The 17702-nt window shown below is 33.1% G+C and overlaps 1 protein-coding gene across 8 annotated transcripts; it reads left to right on the plus strand.

Annotated features, from left to right (window-relative positions):
* The first annotated feature begins 407 nt into the window (after positions 1-407).
* On the plus strand, positions 408-17196 carry LOC130808587 (RNA-directed DNA methylation 4). Of its 8 annotated transcripts, none has more exons than XM_057674335.1 (12): positions 421-660; positions 1893-1990; positions 7670-7820; positions 7928-8008; positions 11090-11178; positions 13601-13675; positions 13783-13824; positions 15367-15512; positions 15602-15720; positions 16046-16127; positions 16225-16301; positions 16387-17196. In XM_057674335.1, the coding sequence occupies exons 3-12, from the start codon at positions 7697-7699 to the stop codon at positions 16644-16646; spliced, it is 1095 nt and encodes a 364-aa protein (XP_057530318.1). In that variant the 5' UTR covers positions 421-660; positions 1893-1990; positions 7670-7696; the 3' UTR covers positions 16647-17196. The 8 variants fall into 8 exon arrangements, with proteins under 8 accessions (XP_057530179.1, XP_057530318.1, XP_057530392.1 ...); XM_057674409.1 differs by having other exon boundaries at positions 7683-7820; XM_057674482.1 differs by having other exon boundaries at positions 421-653.
* Positions 17197-17702: the final 506 nt, after the last annotated feature.

Here is a 17702-nt window from a genome sequence, read left to right on the forward strand (position 1 = left end):
TGAAGTGTCAAATTGAAAGAGAAACGTAAGAATTGATGATTTGAAGCTAGTCAAAGAGTGGTTTTTGAAAGGAGAATGTGAGTTTTAATAAGTTAGGGTTTTGAATTTGGGGAAAATAGGGAAGAAGAGACCTGCATCTGTTATTATGCTCGATGTTGTTCGCAGTTAGTTTTGCGAACATGGTCAAACAAGTCAACAGAACTAACTACGAACAGCTTCCTTGCCTTTTTAAAAAATTCAGCAGCTGTTCGCAGTTAGTAACTGCGAAGAGCACCAAACCTCAAGTTTGAAAATTAGATGCTTATTTTTTAAACTAAATTGATTGTTAACTTATTTCATACTTTATATTTATTTTTTTATTTTCTTTTATTTTTATAAATTCATTTCATTTTTTGTGCTTTAGTCTTAAATTGGGCATGATCTGCTGTAAACCCCCAAAAAAAAACCCCTAATTACTCTAATCAATTTTCCCTTTACCTGCATTCCTTCCTTCTTTTCCCCCAAAAACGGCAGCTTCATCTTCAAGTCCCATTCATACGGTGCTGCTGCTCGAAATTCAACGTCTTCAAGACTTCATCAGCTTCAGATTTCTACTTTCATTCCTGTGCTGCTGCTGCTCGAATCAGGCTTCGCTTTTTATTTGCTCGAATCAGGTCTCAGGTTCTGATTTTCATGCTCGAATCTTGTGAAATTCGATTTTTATTTTCTGATTTTTATTTTCTATTGTGGGATTCGAATCTTGTTTAGGTCTTCAACTCTAATTCGAATTTCGAATCTTGTATGATTTTGAAATTTGATGATGATTTTGTATGATGATTATTCAACCCTGATTTTAATCTTGTTTCGATGATTTGTTAGTTTGTATGATGATTTGTATGCTCTAATCTTGTTTAGGTCTTCAACCCTTATTCCAAACTTTTTAGTTCTTCAACTTTGTATATTACTGACTTTTGGGGCGGTTTGGATTGAATATTTCCAGATTTTGAGGTAGAAATCATGGAATTCATTTGTATAATTTGGGTAAATTGAGGGCAAATGAGGTGGGTTTTGATGGGTTTGCAAGTTTTTGCAGGGACAGAAAAGAAAAGCAAGAATATGATAAAATGTACATTTAAGAAAATTTGAAATCTTTAACATGTTATTAAGTTATGTATTTTGATTATGTTGAAACTTGTATTTTGACATTGTTTTTTTACTAGTATTTTTGTTCTAATTTGTTGACTATGGTTTGTTATTATATCCTTGGTGTGTATGTGTTCTAAATATATTATGAGTAGTACTATATTATGTTTTGTCATTTCATAAAGAAAACATATTCCAAACGACATTAAACAAGTAAGATGTATATTTTTTAAAAAATTTAAGCAAAATCTTAAGAAAGTGTATGTGTTCTTAGTGTTTTTTATATTGTAAATGATCACAAACATGGTCATAATACAACTTATTATTTCTGCAAATTTGTAGAATCGACCGATTCAACGATCCTATCCCACCCGATGATTTCGATCCTGCGTAGAATCCCGATCCTAACAACCTTGGTTATGTGTACTGCTTTTGAGTGTCAACCATGGATCTTTCAGCACTTATTTATACTTTTCCCTTGCATCTTGCAATGATCATAATAAAATGATTGTTTTTAGTATGCTGAGTTCTTAAACTTTGCTTCATATAAATTTCTTTTTTTTCCTCTATGAGCCATAGAACTTTCTTGAACATCTAAATGTTCTTGTTTACCAATCTCGTGATGGACTTGCTCTTGAGCCATCATCTCATAAACTTTTGACTTGGTTGGTAACACTTTCATCATGATTAGGCTACTTCTAGTTTGCATATACTTGGAATCCAATTTCATCAAGAACAGTATGATCCACTTTCTTTGCTGTCTCTTTTAGGTCTTTTGAGTTTGTTGGCAATCAAACCTAGAACATAGGCAAGTAGCAATGCGATCAAGGGCATCAATTTCATCCCATAATCCATTAATTTTGGTGAGGTAATCCTCAATTGTCATATCTGGAGTTTGAATTATTGTTCTTAGAGTCTCTTGTATGGTTAAGACTTGAGCACTATAAGATTGCACAAAAGGCTGTTCAAGCTCATCCCAAATCTCTTTAGTATTGTTTAGCCATAAAAAAGATTTCGAAATTTTTCAGCAACCGCATTGATTAGCCATCTAATGAGAACGTCATTGACTATATCCAAGGTTTTGATAAGTTTCTGATTATGTACTAATCTTTTGATTATTCCGTTCCCAAATTCCATTTTTGTTCTTTTACCTATCCCTTAAATTCCAAGCCATTGTAAACAGTAGAAACTATTTTAAATTATGTGTCTCTTTGGTGCAAATAGTATGAACCGAAAGAGTTCATTGTTGGATTTGTGTATTGTTTTTTTGATTGTTTACCATGACTATTGAAATAAGAAAAAAACTAAACAAAAAAATCTAAATTAGTGGTATAGAAAGGAAAATAGATAATATTATTCTTGAAAAGGAACACGATGCGATTAGAAACAGTGTCAGATTTACTATAGGGCATGGGGTGGCACATGCCCCTATGTACTTTTAAAAAAAATTAAAAAAATTAATTACCTTTGCTATCTTTCAGTATTCACTACTTTCCCGCCGGACTTTTATCCTCTCTGTGTTTTACTTCAGAACCAAACCCTAAAATCAAACCAAACCCACCCCACCCACCATGACTAGATGGCGGACAACAACTGACCCTCACTATGTCACCAGCCACCCGTCGCCGGCATCTCTCTCCACTCGTAAGACGACCCACACTGCTGCACCTGCTGCCATGAAGACCACCAACCCACCTTCACTTTAATTTTAGGTATTATTTTGGTTTTTGAAATCCCTAATTTCCAATCGTTAGGGTTTGGATTTTGATTCCTTCTCAAATTGATAATTGTTCTGGTTTTGAATGTTAAAATGTAATTGTTCTTGTTTTGATTTTGAGTCCTTCTCAAAATTGATAATTAACCATATCAGTGTGAGGCAAATTTCCTTGTTTAACTTTAATGAGGTCACCTCATATTTTCCTTTTCTTAATTAAAAAGCCCTGGATTAATGATTGTGGACCTGTGCCAAAGATAAAGCTCTGATTTTATTTGTTTAAAAAATGTCAACCAAAATATACCATGACAATAATGACAAATAGATAAGCTTTTTAAACTAACGTTACATATGGACAACATAAATAAGCTAAAAAAATCTTGATCATACTAATCTACACCCTTCGATACAAAAGCACACAAATAGGCAAAAAGTCACACGGATAGACATAAGTGTGTTTGTTCATGTAGACTTTTGTACTTGTTATAATTATGTGTGATAATTGCTGCTGTGATGGTTCGTTTTCTATTCTTTGCTGTCCTATGGAAGTAAAATTGACATTTAAAAACAACTTTGATCACCTTGCTGCATAAGACTTCTATTTGCTATAACAAAGATACTCTGAAACAAGGAAAGAAGAAACGCATTGTAACACCCCACTTAATATTTTTTACCCATTTAGGCGGCGCTATTGAGTATAACAATTCGAATCATCCGTAACAAAAAATATAGACAATTTAAAAACTTAGTGAATAAATCTCTTAAAAAATCTCATAAATGACTGTAATATATAATGCAAAGTTACTTCAAAGGTTTACTACATCACAAATTTACCAAAGTCAAACCAAGAAGTCAAACACAAAACTCAACGCATGTTTATACCAACTGAAATAACTACTTACTATTAAAGGTTTTGATTTCTATTTATTTGACTCTCGATGTAACCAATTCTCATGGTATGATGACTTTCGTAAGTCACTTGGAATTTACAACCAAAATAGAAAAAGTGTCAAGTACAACAAGTTGAGTGAGTAGACTCAATCTATATAAAGTAGTTACTTCAAATTAAAAGATGCTTTCATAAACTGGAAGAAGATAATGACTCATACAAAATTAAAACGAAATCCTAAACCTTCATGCGCATGAAGTATTTAGTTGAGAGGATGCTCTATAGCTTTAGGATTATGTCTTTCTCGAGTGAAGCTAGCCAATACCTTAATGGAAATTCGTCTGCCTTTTGCTTACAATATATTATCATGGAGGAATAAACTCATGGTCTTTTTAATATCACTCCACATCACAATCAAAGCATCCCAACCAAATGCTTGTCATGATATCATTTTTCTAAAATATTTAATTAGTATTTTAATCACACCCATAAGAAAATGTAGCGTGACCACGAGAAGGGGATCACAATCTACTCACCTTGATATCTGCGTCTGCAATCACTTTCTGATCAAAATATTGTATTAGTCACCCGCAAAAATTGGGTTAATATACATTAACTAATCTATAACAATGACTCCAACGTAATTTATTCTATTGCATCTCTCCTAATAAATTAAATTAATATTACAAGTCTCCATATTGCAACTGTAGTTTAAAATTTATAATGACAAATTCTAATTGGTTAATAGTTATGGTTTCTAAAATTATACCCCAAATACTAACTCTAGTAATTCTAATCTCCATATTAGGTGTATTCTATAATATCTTAGCCATCAAAAATCCTAATTGCATGCCTTAGCACTAAAGTTCTTGAGTACATAGTATGCTTTTTGATTCCTTCTAGTCAAACCAAATGTGCTCATCAATATGAACAATAATAAAAATTAATAAAATAATGATGTTAATTAGGAAAGTGTAAAATACTACCTCCATTATAAGAATGTAGAAGAAAACAAATCATGATGTTGAATTATTATAAGAAGAAATGAAAACAAGAAATTTTGGGGGGTTCTTGATTGCATCTACCCACGACTACTTGATGGTCCTTTGCATATCATATGGCGCATGCATATAGCAATGGAAGAAAGAATTTGTTCTTTTATTGCAACTGTTTGAAATAGCATTGCATTATATGACTAGCGCTAGAAAGTATTGGATATTGTGAGTATGAGGAAGAAGATTGAATTAGCTTTTGGGCTATCTGAATAATTAGACAACACTAGAAGGCTTTAGGTATATTTATAGGAGATATTTTGGGTTAGGGTATTTAATTTCTACTTATCATAACCTCTATTTTTTTAACATTAATATTAATTAATTTTTTCACTCAAAATAATGATAAGAATTACTTATTTCTCAACTTTGAATAAAAGTACAACTTTAATACTTAATTTTCCTCCACGTTTAAGATATTATTTAAGCCAAAATTTTTTATTAGTTCCCAATAAATGTTTAACTCTATAACAAAACTCCATAATGTTACATTCTATCTAACTTAAAACAAATCTTCAAAAAAAATCTAACTTAAAGCAAACTTCGTTCTCAAAGTTTAAACTCGGAACGCAAGATAAAACCCATAATGTTATGCTCTACCCACCTTAGTTTACAAGTTTATCCCCGAACTAACAATCTTCAAGTGAGTTCAAAGCATTCATAACTCACCAGCCTAACAAATAGACTAGTGGCGAATGAACCCTGATTCAAGCCGATCGAATCAAATTCTGATTCGTGGGTAAAACCACCAAATCATGTGACACTGATTATGTGCAACCAAATTCCTCTCCAATAATGATTTGAATAAAAAAATCTCATAGATCAGGACAATTAATTTCCAAAATAACTCTTTGATTGTGATGTATCCATTGTTGCAACATCAATAATAATTTTTCTTAAGATAACAAACTTAGAGGTTTTTAATATAGCTCCAATAAAAACACAGAACTCTGCAACTCAATACAATGCCTCCAACAAAATTCTTCCAATTGGAATGATAATGCAATTCAAGCCAAACAAGCCCCTAATAATGATCACGATAATAAATTCCCTTGCACAAAGAGTTGAGCAAAAATTCTCCAAGATAGTAATAGATAAGGTATCTTAAAATCAATAATGATTCTTCTCGATATAAATATAGCACAAGAAATCCCAAGATACCGACATGATGTTCAATGTAATCAAGATCAAAATCAAGGGAGCTATGACATTCCTCTCACAAAATCTTATGATTGCACCAAACTTGACATAAAGTTCGCCATCAAACTTAATCAAATTGATTACATAAACAAAACACTACTTAGACTATGGAGATGCATCACGTCACCAGACAAAAAGATTCATTCTTGTGATGCGACTACTCATGACCTACTCATTAATATGATTAAAACTGGAGGTGTTCAAAACAGATTCCATATTTGCCCGAACTTGTAACTGAATTCAACTTTGACCAGACTTTAGAACAAATTTATAATTATTAAAAACCAATATGGACACAAGACTCAATTTTGAACCGACCCAAAACACTTGATCTGTGATCGACCCAAATCGACCTGATAATCTGAATGAACACCTCTAATTAACACTCTCATAAGCTATGCTGCTCCTACTCTTCGTTTTCGCCTGCTCACCGGTGTCCAGTGCGACCAGTATGGATACCGGTGACGAATACGTGTATGGTACTTTAGGTTGCACAAGAGTACAATAGTTTCACAAACCCATTTGTTATTCTTACTTTTACTATTGATGCTTGTGAAGAAGATGGAGGGAGAGGTTACTTGTGAAAAAGATGAAGGGAAAAATATGGAGAAAAGGAAAAATACAATGAAAAGAGGAGAAGAAGAAAAATTAAGAAAAACATTGAAAAAAAAAGCTTACCTTTGCTTTCATGGTAGAAGAAAGAGAAAAGGAAAAGAGAGAAGAAGACGTCCTTTGATATTTTTTGGAGTAGAGTACATTAGGTTGCCAGTTGACCAACTTCCTTAGCTTTGCAGAAAATCACGTGATATGCTTTCTTTTCTTTGTTTTTTATTGCCTTTTGTTTTTTCTTCCTCTTATTTTCCCTTACATTAATATTTTTTTTAACTTTTTTAAAATATTTTTTTCCTCTTACTTTTTCTATGCTAAGAATACTTGACTTACCTTTTTAATTATTTTACCGTATCCCCGTACCCGTATCCAATAATAGGACGGTGTTCACGTACCCTAGAATTCTAAATAGTCGTACCGAACTCTAGGATCCTCACCTGTATCCAATACCCGTACCTGAGTCTAGATAACATAGCTCATAAGTATTATAACACTATGATAACATCACGATATTTTTTTCTATACACATTCTATGTAATATTTCCTGTATGCGAGAAGAACTGTATCAAAGCTGCTCGACTCCATGATATGGAATTCATCTTGAATAATCGTGTCTGTTACAAGATGTAAACTACCTACAAATGCAAGAAATACATCTAGTAAGGCATAATATTGTAGTAATCAGTGTGATCGCGTGTTAGTGTCGGTGACGCTCCTAAGTAAACTTACCTGAACTAAATTCTAAAAGTACAAAGTTCAATTCAATGTCTCACATTCCCTAGACAAATGTTAGCATCACTCAAATACAATATTTATTATCATTATATAATCATTGTAAAATCCGAATCTTTTAAGGTTAATAAAGCTCTAACAACACAAGCGACAATCTCAATTTGTTCTTATGTATCAACTCACGGTGTCAAAATGTACCCAAGATTTATTGCAACCTTATCAAAACTTATCCATGGTTTCCTTCTAAATCTCTCCCCTCCCTTTTTCTTCCTTCTATACAAACATAGTGTTAGTGTGAATTGCGATGTGATTGTTTGTTATTGTAAACTCATATTGAGTCGGCCTTGTTAGCTTCATTCCGCAGGGAAGGCTGAAAATATGGGGTCAAAGATGAAAGGTAAAGTGGGCGAAAATTTGTCAAATTCTAGTGATAACAATGGTAATAAGGCAGTCATCGTTAGGGTTAAGCGTAAAGCAGATCAGTCTCCTCTTGAAGCTTTTTGTATGTTCTCCACAACTTTTATTTTTGTTTTTTCGCGCCTTTTAATTGTCGATCTACTAAATTGATTTTGACAAAACTTTTCATTTTGCAATGTAATTCGTGTTCAGGGCTTGAAATCAATGAGAGGCCCGTGAAACGTCCATTAATCGATTTTGAGAAGTTATCTATCTCCGCCTCTTCTACATCAGGTTGCTATTTATGCTATAATTATTGTTTGATTGTTGTAAATTACATTCTATGTTTGTGAAGTGATCTGGTTATCCATTTGATTTTTATTAGTTTAATTCTGTAAATTATGTGACAAGCTTGCTTTTCTATTGCATTTATTGGAGTTATGCATCGTCCTTAAGATAATTTATTAATTATCAGCAATATATATTATGTACAATCTAACAAAAATCTCTATGAAAAATGTCAAATAGAGCAAAATTTGTAGTAGTTTATAAAACAAAAGTCGGATAAAATGACAAACTAAGTGGGGACCCTTTATCACAAGAAATAAAATTACAATTCCCAAGATAACTAGAACCTTGTGGTTTAGGATGTCTCAATTTATTATGTGATACTTTAGGTTAGAATATATTAATGGTAGATAGAGGAGAACTTGAATTAATGGATGAGACATCAAATTGGTTTGCGTATCAAGATCCTTCACAATAAATCAAATTGGTCAAATTCGATAGAAACCAAATAATTACACATTAATTATCAGAATGTACTAAGAATTTTGATAATTGTGGAGTATAATGGATGTTTTTAAAAAATAAGAAGGGATGTGGTTTAGAAAAATCACCCACCATAATATTAGAATGTAAAACATGCTAGTCAAACATTGAAGATGTCATACCTAAATTGTTCATAATATGAGAAGTAGCATATGTATTCATGGACCAATTCAAATTCAAAGCCTATTGTTACCAAGCATTAAATTGGTTTTGCAAGTCAATAGGTTACTATGAATTGGAATGTTGGCCTAAAATTTTTATCCTGCTGCAAGGCGTTGAGTGAGATGTGCCTGTTGTTGAATGAATGGATATGGTAAAAGATTAGGGGTATTTTGAGTTTGTTAGGCAAGGCTCAAGCTCTCATAAACTGAACAAATCTTGTAGGTCCATTTTCATATCGCTGTTGTGACCAATGCTGCATGAAGCGAAATTCGATATGATATGGAATGGAAACGAGAAACGATAATTAAGTTTCGGAAACGTAGGAAATGAACTGTGATTCTTAAAATGCACAAATAAATAAGTACAAAAGTTCAAAACCTATTTTTACTTAAAAAAGTAATAAGAAAAACCAATAGCATACTTTATAATTAAAATATTATAAAAATAATTAAAAAAAAATCTTTGACTACTTTATTATACTATTAATTAAAAAATTAATTTAATTTAACAAAAAAAAGCTATGGGGTATTGTTTTACTGCTATGTGCAACCGCCACCATCATTAATGGGAATTGGGATAGACACAACATCTCATAATTTCATTAATTAATAAAGTAAATTAACAATTAAAAAAAAATAAACTGAACAGAGTCAAATCAGAAATTTACTTTTACTCAAATACCTATTCGGCTATACCCTTGATAAGCCCTTTACCTTCTTTTTCTCATCTTCCCCAAGTATCCAACTATTACTCAAGCTTCCTTCAAACTTCAATTGTAGACAGTAGACCGTAGTATTTACTCTGGTTTCTCAATGGCACTAGTGAGTTTTTTTTAGTCTCTTTTTCATTTTTTGGGTATTTTGGGGGTAGAAATGTTGGTTTTGACATGATTTGGCCACAAATGCAAATGGCGGCCGTGACACGCTTCATGGGAACCCGGATCGCCATCATCGGCGATTTGAGTCGCGAATCCTCATGACTTTGGCACAGATGTTTTCGACCAGAGACCGGAGGTCCGATCTGTGTTTCGTGCTTCATTGGTTGTGACCACGAAACCTGCCTTTTATGACCACCACAATAACCACCACATCTAAAAATTTCCGACCATTAGCGCTGTGAATTTTGGCTAAGTTGCAGAGTAAAGCATGAAGTAGAACTAGTGATGCCGCTACTAGTAATGTTGACACTCCTGGACCTCTTGTTTTTCACGACTAATCTGGTCTAATTCCATTATCTAGAATGCCTTATAAGAGGAAGGGATATGATCAGATGGAGCACTACATTATAATTATCATTATTGAGACGACCCATCAATTGTAAAACCAATTTTTCCTTATAAATCAATGTGCCAATGTGGATAATTGCAGAAAATTTGATCGAATTGCAAGATAATAATTTGAAGGCAATGAAAATTGGGTAGATTCTATGGAATTGAATTGATTTTTAAGATGAATAATTTAAGCGTCCTTTTTGGTCTTGAAAATTTTCCAAGGGTCCATGCTTGGCTTTTTCATCAAGATTCTTCAGAAGGAGAGGAGTTGAAATAGTACTATAGATTCATTAAAGTACCAAGGCATCTAAATTTTCTCAAATAGCATCATCAATGTTAGTTTTTAAACTTTTCGGGTCAAAGAACTTCATATATTTTAGTTGCACTTTGGAATTGGGTAGTTCAAGGAGAGTAGATTACTTTGTCAACTTCAAGACATAAGAGATAAGATTTTTGACATTCGTAACGTTTAATGTCCATTGATAAGAAGTAGAAGAAGGAAAAATAAGAGACGATAAAGATAGTGTCCACATTTGTTGAGGCTCGATTATATTTGGTGGTGATTGTAGGTTTTGGGTTATGGCGTGGAAAGGAGAAAGAGAATTTTTTTACAAAGTCGAGGTCTAATACCGTATTGGAATTGTGAATTTTGTATTCGATGAGTACGCCTTAGCAAACTTTTTAAAATATAGGATAACAAACTCCCTAAATTATGTACATAGAAATTCTACCTTATTTTAAGGGGTTATAAATTTACATGATTTTGGCTTATCTTATTTCCTAACAAGACTTTTACTCATTGGCGAATCCAATATACTAGTAATATACTAGTATAGTGTGCATGGAACACTAACCTATGCACGAAGCAACTTGGCTACTATTGTTTTTCGCTATATACCACACAATTTAATATTTATAGGGTTTTTAATCAAATAACTTGGTCTTTGTGTAGAGAGGCAGTCCTAGATTTTCCATGTTATATTGCTCAACTTAAGCTTTTTTATATCTACACTTTATTGTCAAGTATGTATGACTAACATTTTATGAAGAAATAAAGTGTTACTGGTTTAGTATATTTGTATATTCATGGTGATTTGTTGTGTTTGTGGTAGAGGAATTGAAGACCAAAAGGGTTTTGGTTCAACATGTGGAAACTGTTAACAGCTCCGAATCTAGCATTCAATTTTTGCAATCCTTCGTGGTTAGTTTATCTGCAATTTGCTCCCCCTTCTTGGTTCTTTTTGTCACAATTTTGTTTCATGCAATTTCATTGTGTCCATAAATAATGGCCACCATGTCTGAACTATCAACTGGGCTTTTACCCGAATTCCTATGACTGTTTTATCACCTATGTGTTTTATGTGTAGGTTCAATGATAAGTAAAAATAATACCTCCTTTGTTTCTTTTACGTGCAACCTTTCTTAAAACACGCATGTTAATGCACTTTTTATTATGCTAATATCTCTAATATACATAAGTGAAGTTTATAGTAAGTTATTTTGTGGAAGCTACATATTGAAATAAATCTAACAAGATCTCACTCAGTATATTCTTTGTTAAGGTCATACAATGTTCAAGGTCAAAGCAACACTAGTGAATCATGTAAAAAACAAGGTTTTATTAGCAGTGTCACATGTTTCTTCATATGCCATAAGTTTCTAATAACATAATGAAGATAAATGTGTGTTTTAATTCTTCAATAATACACCTAAGCAAACCATGCAATAAACTACCACCATTATACTAATAAGATCCTTTGTTTATGCATTTTGGCAAATGTCGATATCAAATAACACCTCCACATTTGAGCATTACCATGCATTTTTTGTTCTAATTCTTAAAGAAGCCAAAGGAACCACTAATAAATAGTTTTCTCTTATGGTGAATGTCTATGCATTTTGGTTTCAACTTCCTATCACTTGTGGTGCTGTTACTTTCTATCACGAGTTGTGCTGTTGTGGATGAACATCAAGGTTTTTCTTATATAACTATCATGAAGACAATTTCTTTTACCAATTTTCTTTTTTCTTTCAGCACAAAGTTATTTTGTTTGTGGCATTGTATTAGACTAGAAAAGGAGTGAGTTTTCCATGACCCTGCGCAATATATGAAAGCAAAATGTAGCTATTATGTAGTAAAATGTAATAATGGTGCGATCAAAGATGGATATGTGAAAGGATATTCTATTTCTGTCAATGAAAGATTGTTGTAGTATTTAGAGAACATACAAATGTTACAAGCTTTTAAGAGGTTTGTTACTCACCATGGACATGAGTATGTAACTCACTCACTGTTTATTCAAACTATTTGATGCCTTCCTCATTCCCTTCCTTTTTATCTTTATTCGTTCTCTATTTATCTTCTTCTAGAATATACTCCCTCACCAACTCATACTAAAATACCCAATGTACCTAATGTAACCCCCTCGTATACTATCTATATGACACTGATCCTTCTAATTCATGTTATGTTATTCATCATCACTCTCGTAAGAGTTTTTGGTTACTAAATTACTACTCGTGTAGTATTCGTGCAATAAGTTCTTTACTCTTTGTAACACAACTTTCTTTTATGTTCATCCTGTACGATATTAGATGTGATTAACGGAATATCAAAAAATGTTTTCTTAACATCTAACCCATGATCACATGCATATAATAATCTGAATATTAGAATTTCATACCCTTGATGCGCGATTTCTGCGTAGAAAAAACTCGAGTATGATTTGCAACATAAGGAGACCTTATTTACTTCAATCACTGTCCCTTTACTATTGATCCACAAGCCACGTATATTAGTATGGAATCAGAAACCACTTTGTTATTTCTTTTTTGGTGTAGAATAGTGTTGGTAGAGACTGGGCACTTGTTATGTATAATGTACAGTATATATGATTAGATGAACAAGTGAATCATAATATCATATATACACCATTTCATGTCTCTTGATGTTCCTTACTTAAGTTCCAAATAACATAATGAAGATAAATGTTTCTTCATATACCTTACTTAAGTTCTAGATAACATAATGAAGATAAATGTGTATTTTTAATTCTCCAATCAAAACACAGTCAAACCATGCAATAAACTACCAATATAATACCAATAAGCATCCCATGTTATTTGGTATAATTTTATCTGATCAATACTTATATGTGTGACCTTATAAAACCCTATTAGATTTAGTAGTAAACTATTCCAATCAGTATACAAATCAATGTTGGTTTCTAGTAAAATGTTATGATCACCTAAAATAATCGAACATATTTTATCTCTTTAATCAGTTTTACTTTTTATTTAATTGTTGCACTTGATCAAAGGATATTTAGTTCCTTCACTTCCTATGCAACCTTTACAACTCCAATCCAATGTAATATAATTCGCCTCCTAATTTGCTTTTTGAATTCACAATTCGTTCAAAATGACAAAAAGAAGCCAAAAATGACCATGATTGTTTTTTGCAATTTGCGGTTCACGTAGTGAATCATGTGAAACTGTCCCAGCTCCTTAGTGTTTGTATATTAGAAGTATTCAAAAATCTGACATAAAAAAAATTGAGATGTCAAAATTAATAAGGGATAGAGGATTAATTTCTTATATTTATGCTTTGTATTTAACATCAGCAACCTCCTTCTGATGGTGATTTAAAGTTTAAATCTAGCAGCAAAGATCGAAGACGCATTCTCCATAAAGATGATGTATGTGCTGTGCCCTACCCCTCTTACTTTGAATAGTATATGTATTTATAAAGAATTTTAGGTAAAAGCACTGATCTTTTTTGTATTCCCCTTCTGATTTTTGGCAGAAACACGAGCAGCTATTGTCAAAAGCAAAGCAAGAACAAGAGGTAATTTCCTATGCTAGATTGCATTTATAAAATTCCAAGCTGGTCAATTTTCGCATGTGCACATCAAACAATAAATATTCCGAATTTTTACCAGCGAGGACCTAAACTTTAAAATTTGTACCCATTGAAATCTTGATTTATCATTAATGTGAACTCAGTAAAGCCACTCCATCTTTTCTTTTTTTTACTTGTTAGTTTCCAAAAGGCCATGCCTGTTCAATTTTTATGGTAAAAGAGAAGAGAGTTCGCAAAAAGTGATTGAAAACAAGGTTTTCTAATATGGTGAAGAGGTTAACTCCAAAACTCTTGTGTAGGTTTCTTGATTGAATTTCGTTGTTTGTGAAATATCTTTATTTTTTCTTTTTAAATTTCTTTTGGATTTGTTGACATCTGGATACTTCAGTTCCCATCTGTTGTGTTAAATTATTCATAGAGCTTTTTCTTAGTGTTCAATGCAATCAACCTTTACACGCATCTGGTTGTAGTGCTTCTTGTTGAGGAGGGTTTTGCTGTCTCCTTGTACCTGGCTCCTACAACGCTCTTTCTAATTCATTTCAATATGTAATATTCCCTCGAATAATTAAATATGCTATAATTTCGATGTCCCAATAAGTTCGTTACATTTTTTTATTTGGCCATGAGCCCATGACTAGAGATGGACATAGGTCTTGGACCCTAAGTGTCTAGATCCAACCCAATCCTAATTCAAGGGTCTGGATCCACCTATTTTTGGACCCATAGTGTCGGATATGGGTCCAGGTTCTGGTCCACACTTTTGAGACCTAGATTCGACCCATTGACCCTTTTGCATCTTTTTTTGTAAAAAATTTTTACACTAGCTATTGTGTGTATTTAATTGTTTGAATTTGAACTTTGTTATATTTTGAAACATCACTTGATTTGTAACTTTGTCAATTTATGTAATTTGAAATATGGTCGTGGTACCTATACTTTAAAAATCGAAGGACTCAATAAATTAAGAACTAGAATGTTGGAAACCTTCATATTTGGTTGCTCAATTAGTATAAAGTATTAGAAGTTTCTTATTAGTTGAAAATGTTTAAATTATTCTATATGAATGAATGAAATTTGTATAACATTTTTTCAATTTTTTTTGGAAAAAAAACAAAATATTGTTTTGGATCTAGATCGAGATTCCAGATCCTACACCCGCTAGACCATAAGGGTCTGGGGTGAGTCCAAATTTTCCAAACCCTATGGATCTGGGTCTGGGTCTAGCCGAACCCAACCCATATTCGATTCATGCCTATCGTTACCCATGAACTTACATTCTCTCTATTAATCTCATCCATAACCTGATCTCTCTCTTTATCTCATCCACACATCTCTCATCTACTTGTTTTTGTCTTATTCTTCCACTAAACATCAACTAAATTTAAAAAGGTACCGTAACTTGGCTAATTTTATATTGGGAATTTCGGTCAGGAGAGTAATTTTTACATGTTAAACAGTATGAAGATTTTAATGTGATTTTATTGTGATAAGACATCCATCTTTGATCTATGAATTTTTTGCTTATAGGATCTGGCACAAAGTGCACGTTTTGAACAAATATGGAAGCGAAGAATGGGCAAGGAGGTTGTCCATGATGAAGCTTTGGATGAAGTTTGCCGTGTCTATGATGTTCGCCGTGTTGACCAGGCGACTTCTAGAATTGTGAAACAGGAGTAAGTTCTGGGGTGAATTATAATTGTGTACTTTTGTCTGTTTAGTATTGTGGTTTTAGAAGATTCGTTATCGTCTTTGATTGCTGCAGAGAAATCTCCAAAGAAGACAAGGAGATTTTCAATACATTTTTACCCCTCTTAAGGGAGTGCATACCTGATGCTGCAGCAGAGATTGAATCTGACTTATGTTCTCATGCTCCCGAGCAAGGTTGGTTTGCAAATTTTCTTTTGTATAAACTATATGATATTTTGTTGTACCTGTGCTGCAAAAGGTTAGTGTTGATATTTGCAAGAGGCTATCAGAGAGAGGGTAGCAAATGTTCACATTATCTATTTAGTTTAGTCTTTTTATTTCTTTTTTTTTTTCCCTTGCCAATAAGCTGGATTGGCCTCTACTATACCACGAGCGTCTTAGTTCAATCAGTTGCTGTCATTGAAAATTTTTAATGTTATATTAAGTCAAAAAGAAACTTTTTTCATTTTGTAGATGTTTGTTCAAGTTTCTAGTAGTGAAGTTGTGGTGCTCTGTGCAGATTCTGGTGATGAATATGTGTATGACCTGTATGCAGTCAACGAAAAGATTGATGAGACAGACACTTCTTATCCATTTCCTTTGTATGGGATTTGTGTTTTTTTCTTGTAAAAAATTTGATATCGGTTTTTTCTTTCTTATCCTGCTATCCATCAGGCTTATGAGCAACCTATTGTCCAGGGTTCAAGTTGATGATGATGATGATCAATATTTTAATGGTCTCGATGACTCCGACTGTGAATCTGATGATTCTAACGGTAATGTAAATCATCTCTTTCAATGTCTCTGATAAAATTTATCATTACGCGATGCTGACATAAAATCTCACTCTGCGGCCAACAGCCGAAAACCATCCACTGAATGATTATCCGGAAGAGGAGTCTTTAGAAGAGGAAGAGGAGAGGAGCTTGGAATCTGGTAGTGAATCAGAAGAGAAGAGTGAAGCAGAAAGTGAAGATGATATGTGGAACAAAAATGAGGACTCAGACGTATATGACCAAATAGAAGATCCCTTCTACGATGAAGACATGTATGAAAGCAATAACAACACCTACTCTGATGATGGCGATGACAATGAAGACTGGAGATGGGTGTATCGTTGAGTTTTGTAGGCGTAGTTATTGCAGCCTTGTCCATAACTGATTGATGTGATTAGCATTCCACCATTCCATGAATGAAAATGAAGTCAATTTTATACTAAATTTCGTTGACTTTACTTCCATTCTACAAGATAGAGCAGTGTTATTACATTTTAAGGTGTAGTGTGCAACATCATTGCTCAGTTTTCTAGTTTTCCAATTAAGGCCTTCATCGATTCATGGTTAAAAATGAAGATGTTGCTGATGGGTCTTGAAAAGACTGGAAAGGAGATGGTTCTGGGAATCTGTTCAAGGCGTAATAAACGTTGAAAACATTCAATCATAATACCAAGACAATTTCATTGTAGCTCAGTTTAGGCAGCACTTGGCAAAACAACGAAACTGTGTGTTCTTACTTTACCATCCTTGGATTTGTTTTAGAGTATGACTCAATTGTTCATTGGGTGCAAACAAATCTTATCATTTACTGTCACAACTCAAAAGCTTGGTTTTACGAAGTATTTTGTAATAAAGCATAAACTGCAAACATTTATTCCTGGTTTGATTGTTTAGACCTTATTGCCTTGTTTGTCTTTGTGTTCCTGAAGGGACGAAATCATTGACTGCGACATTTTCAGGTGATGATGATGAATCGTGGTCTCTCTTTCTTGGTACAAGTTCATTCAAGTTGAAGTAAGATTATCACGTCTTGAACAAGTGCTGCACTCTAATTCTTTGAATGCTTCTGCAACCGAAAGGGGCAAAGTGATGAGAAAATAGCGACCAGTGTAGGATTATCATTATTTTAAAAATATATAATTTCTTTGTTCTGAAATACTTGCATCTAACTGTGATATGTGGTGTGGGAAAATATCAGAGCTTATTCCCAGAATATTGCGTAAAAAAAAAAAAATTCCCACTACATAATTTGGGAAAGTATTTTCCACAATACCGTCCACGTGGAAAAGTGTTTTTTTTTTTTTTAATTTTTTCAGACAAAACCGCCACTTGAGATGGCGGTTTGCCTTAAGCAGAAAAACGCCACATGAAGTGGCGGTTTGGTCAAGGCAAACCGCCATC

The sequence above is a fragment of the Amaranthus tricolor genome, chromosome 1 (genome assembly GCF_026212465.1).
Source record: "Amaranthus tricolor cultivar Red isolate AtriRed21 chromosome 1, ASM2621246v1, whole genome shotgun sequence".
Classification (NCBI taxonomy): domain Eukaryota; kingdom Viridiplantae; phylum Streptophyta; class Magnoliopsida; order Caryophyllales; family Amaranthaceae; genus Amaranthus; species Amaranthus tricolor.

What these genes read in the sequence shown, in the direction of transcription:
- LOC130808587 (XM_057674196.1), top strand. Translation starts at nt 7,697, where the DNA reads ATGGGGTCAAAGATGAAAGGTAAAGTGGGCGAAAATTTGTCAAATTCT. An exon ending in TTCTCATGCTCCCGAGCAAG is followed by an intron (nt 15,721 to 16,045) that starts GTTGGTTTGCAA and finishes TGCTCTGTGCAG; the next exon opens with ATTCTGGTGATGAATATGTG. An exon ending in TGAATCTGATGATTCTAACG is followed by an intron (nt 16,302 to 16,386) that starts GTAATGTAAATC and finishes TGCGGCCAACAG; the next exon opens with CCGAAAACCATCCACTGAAT.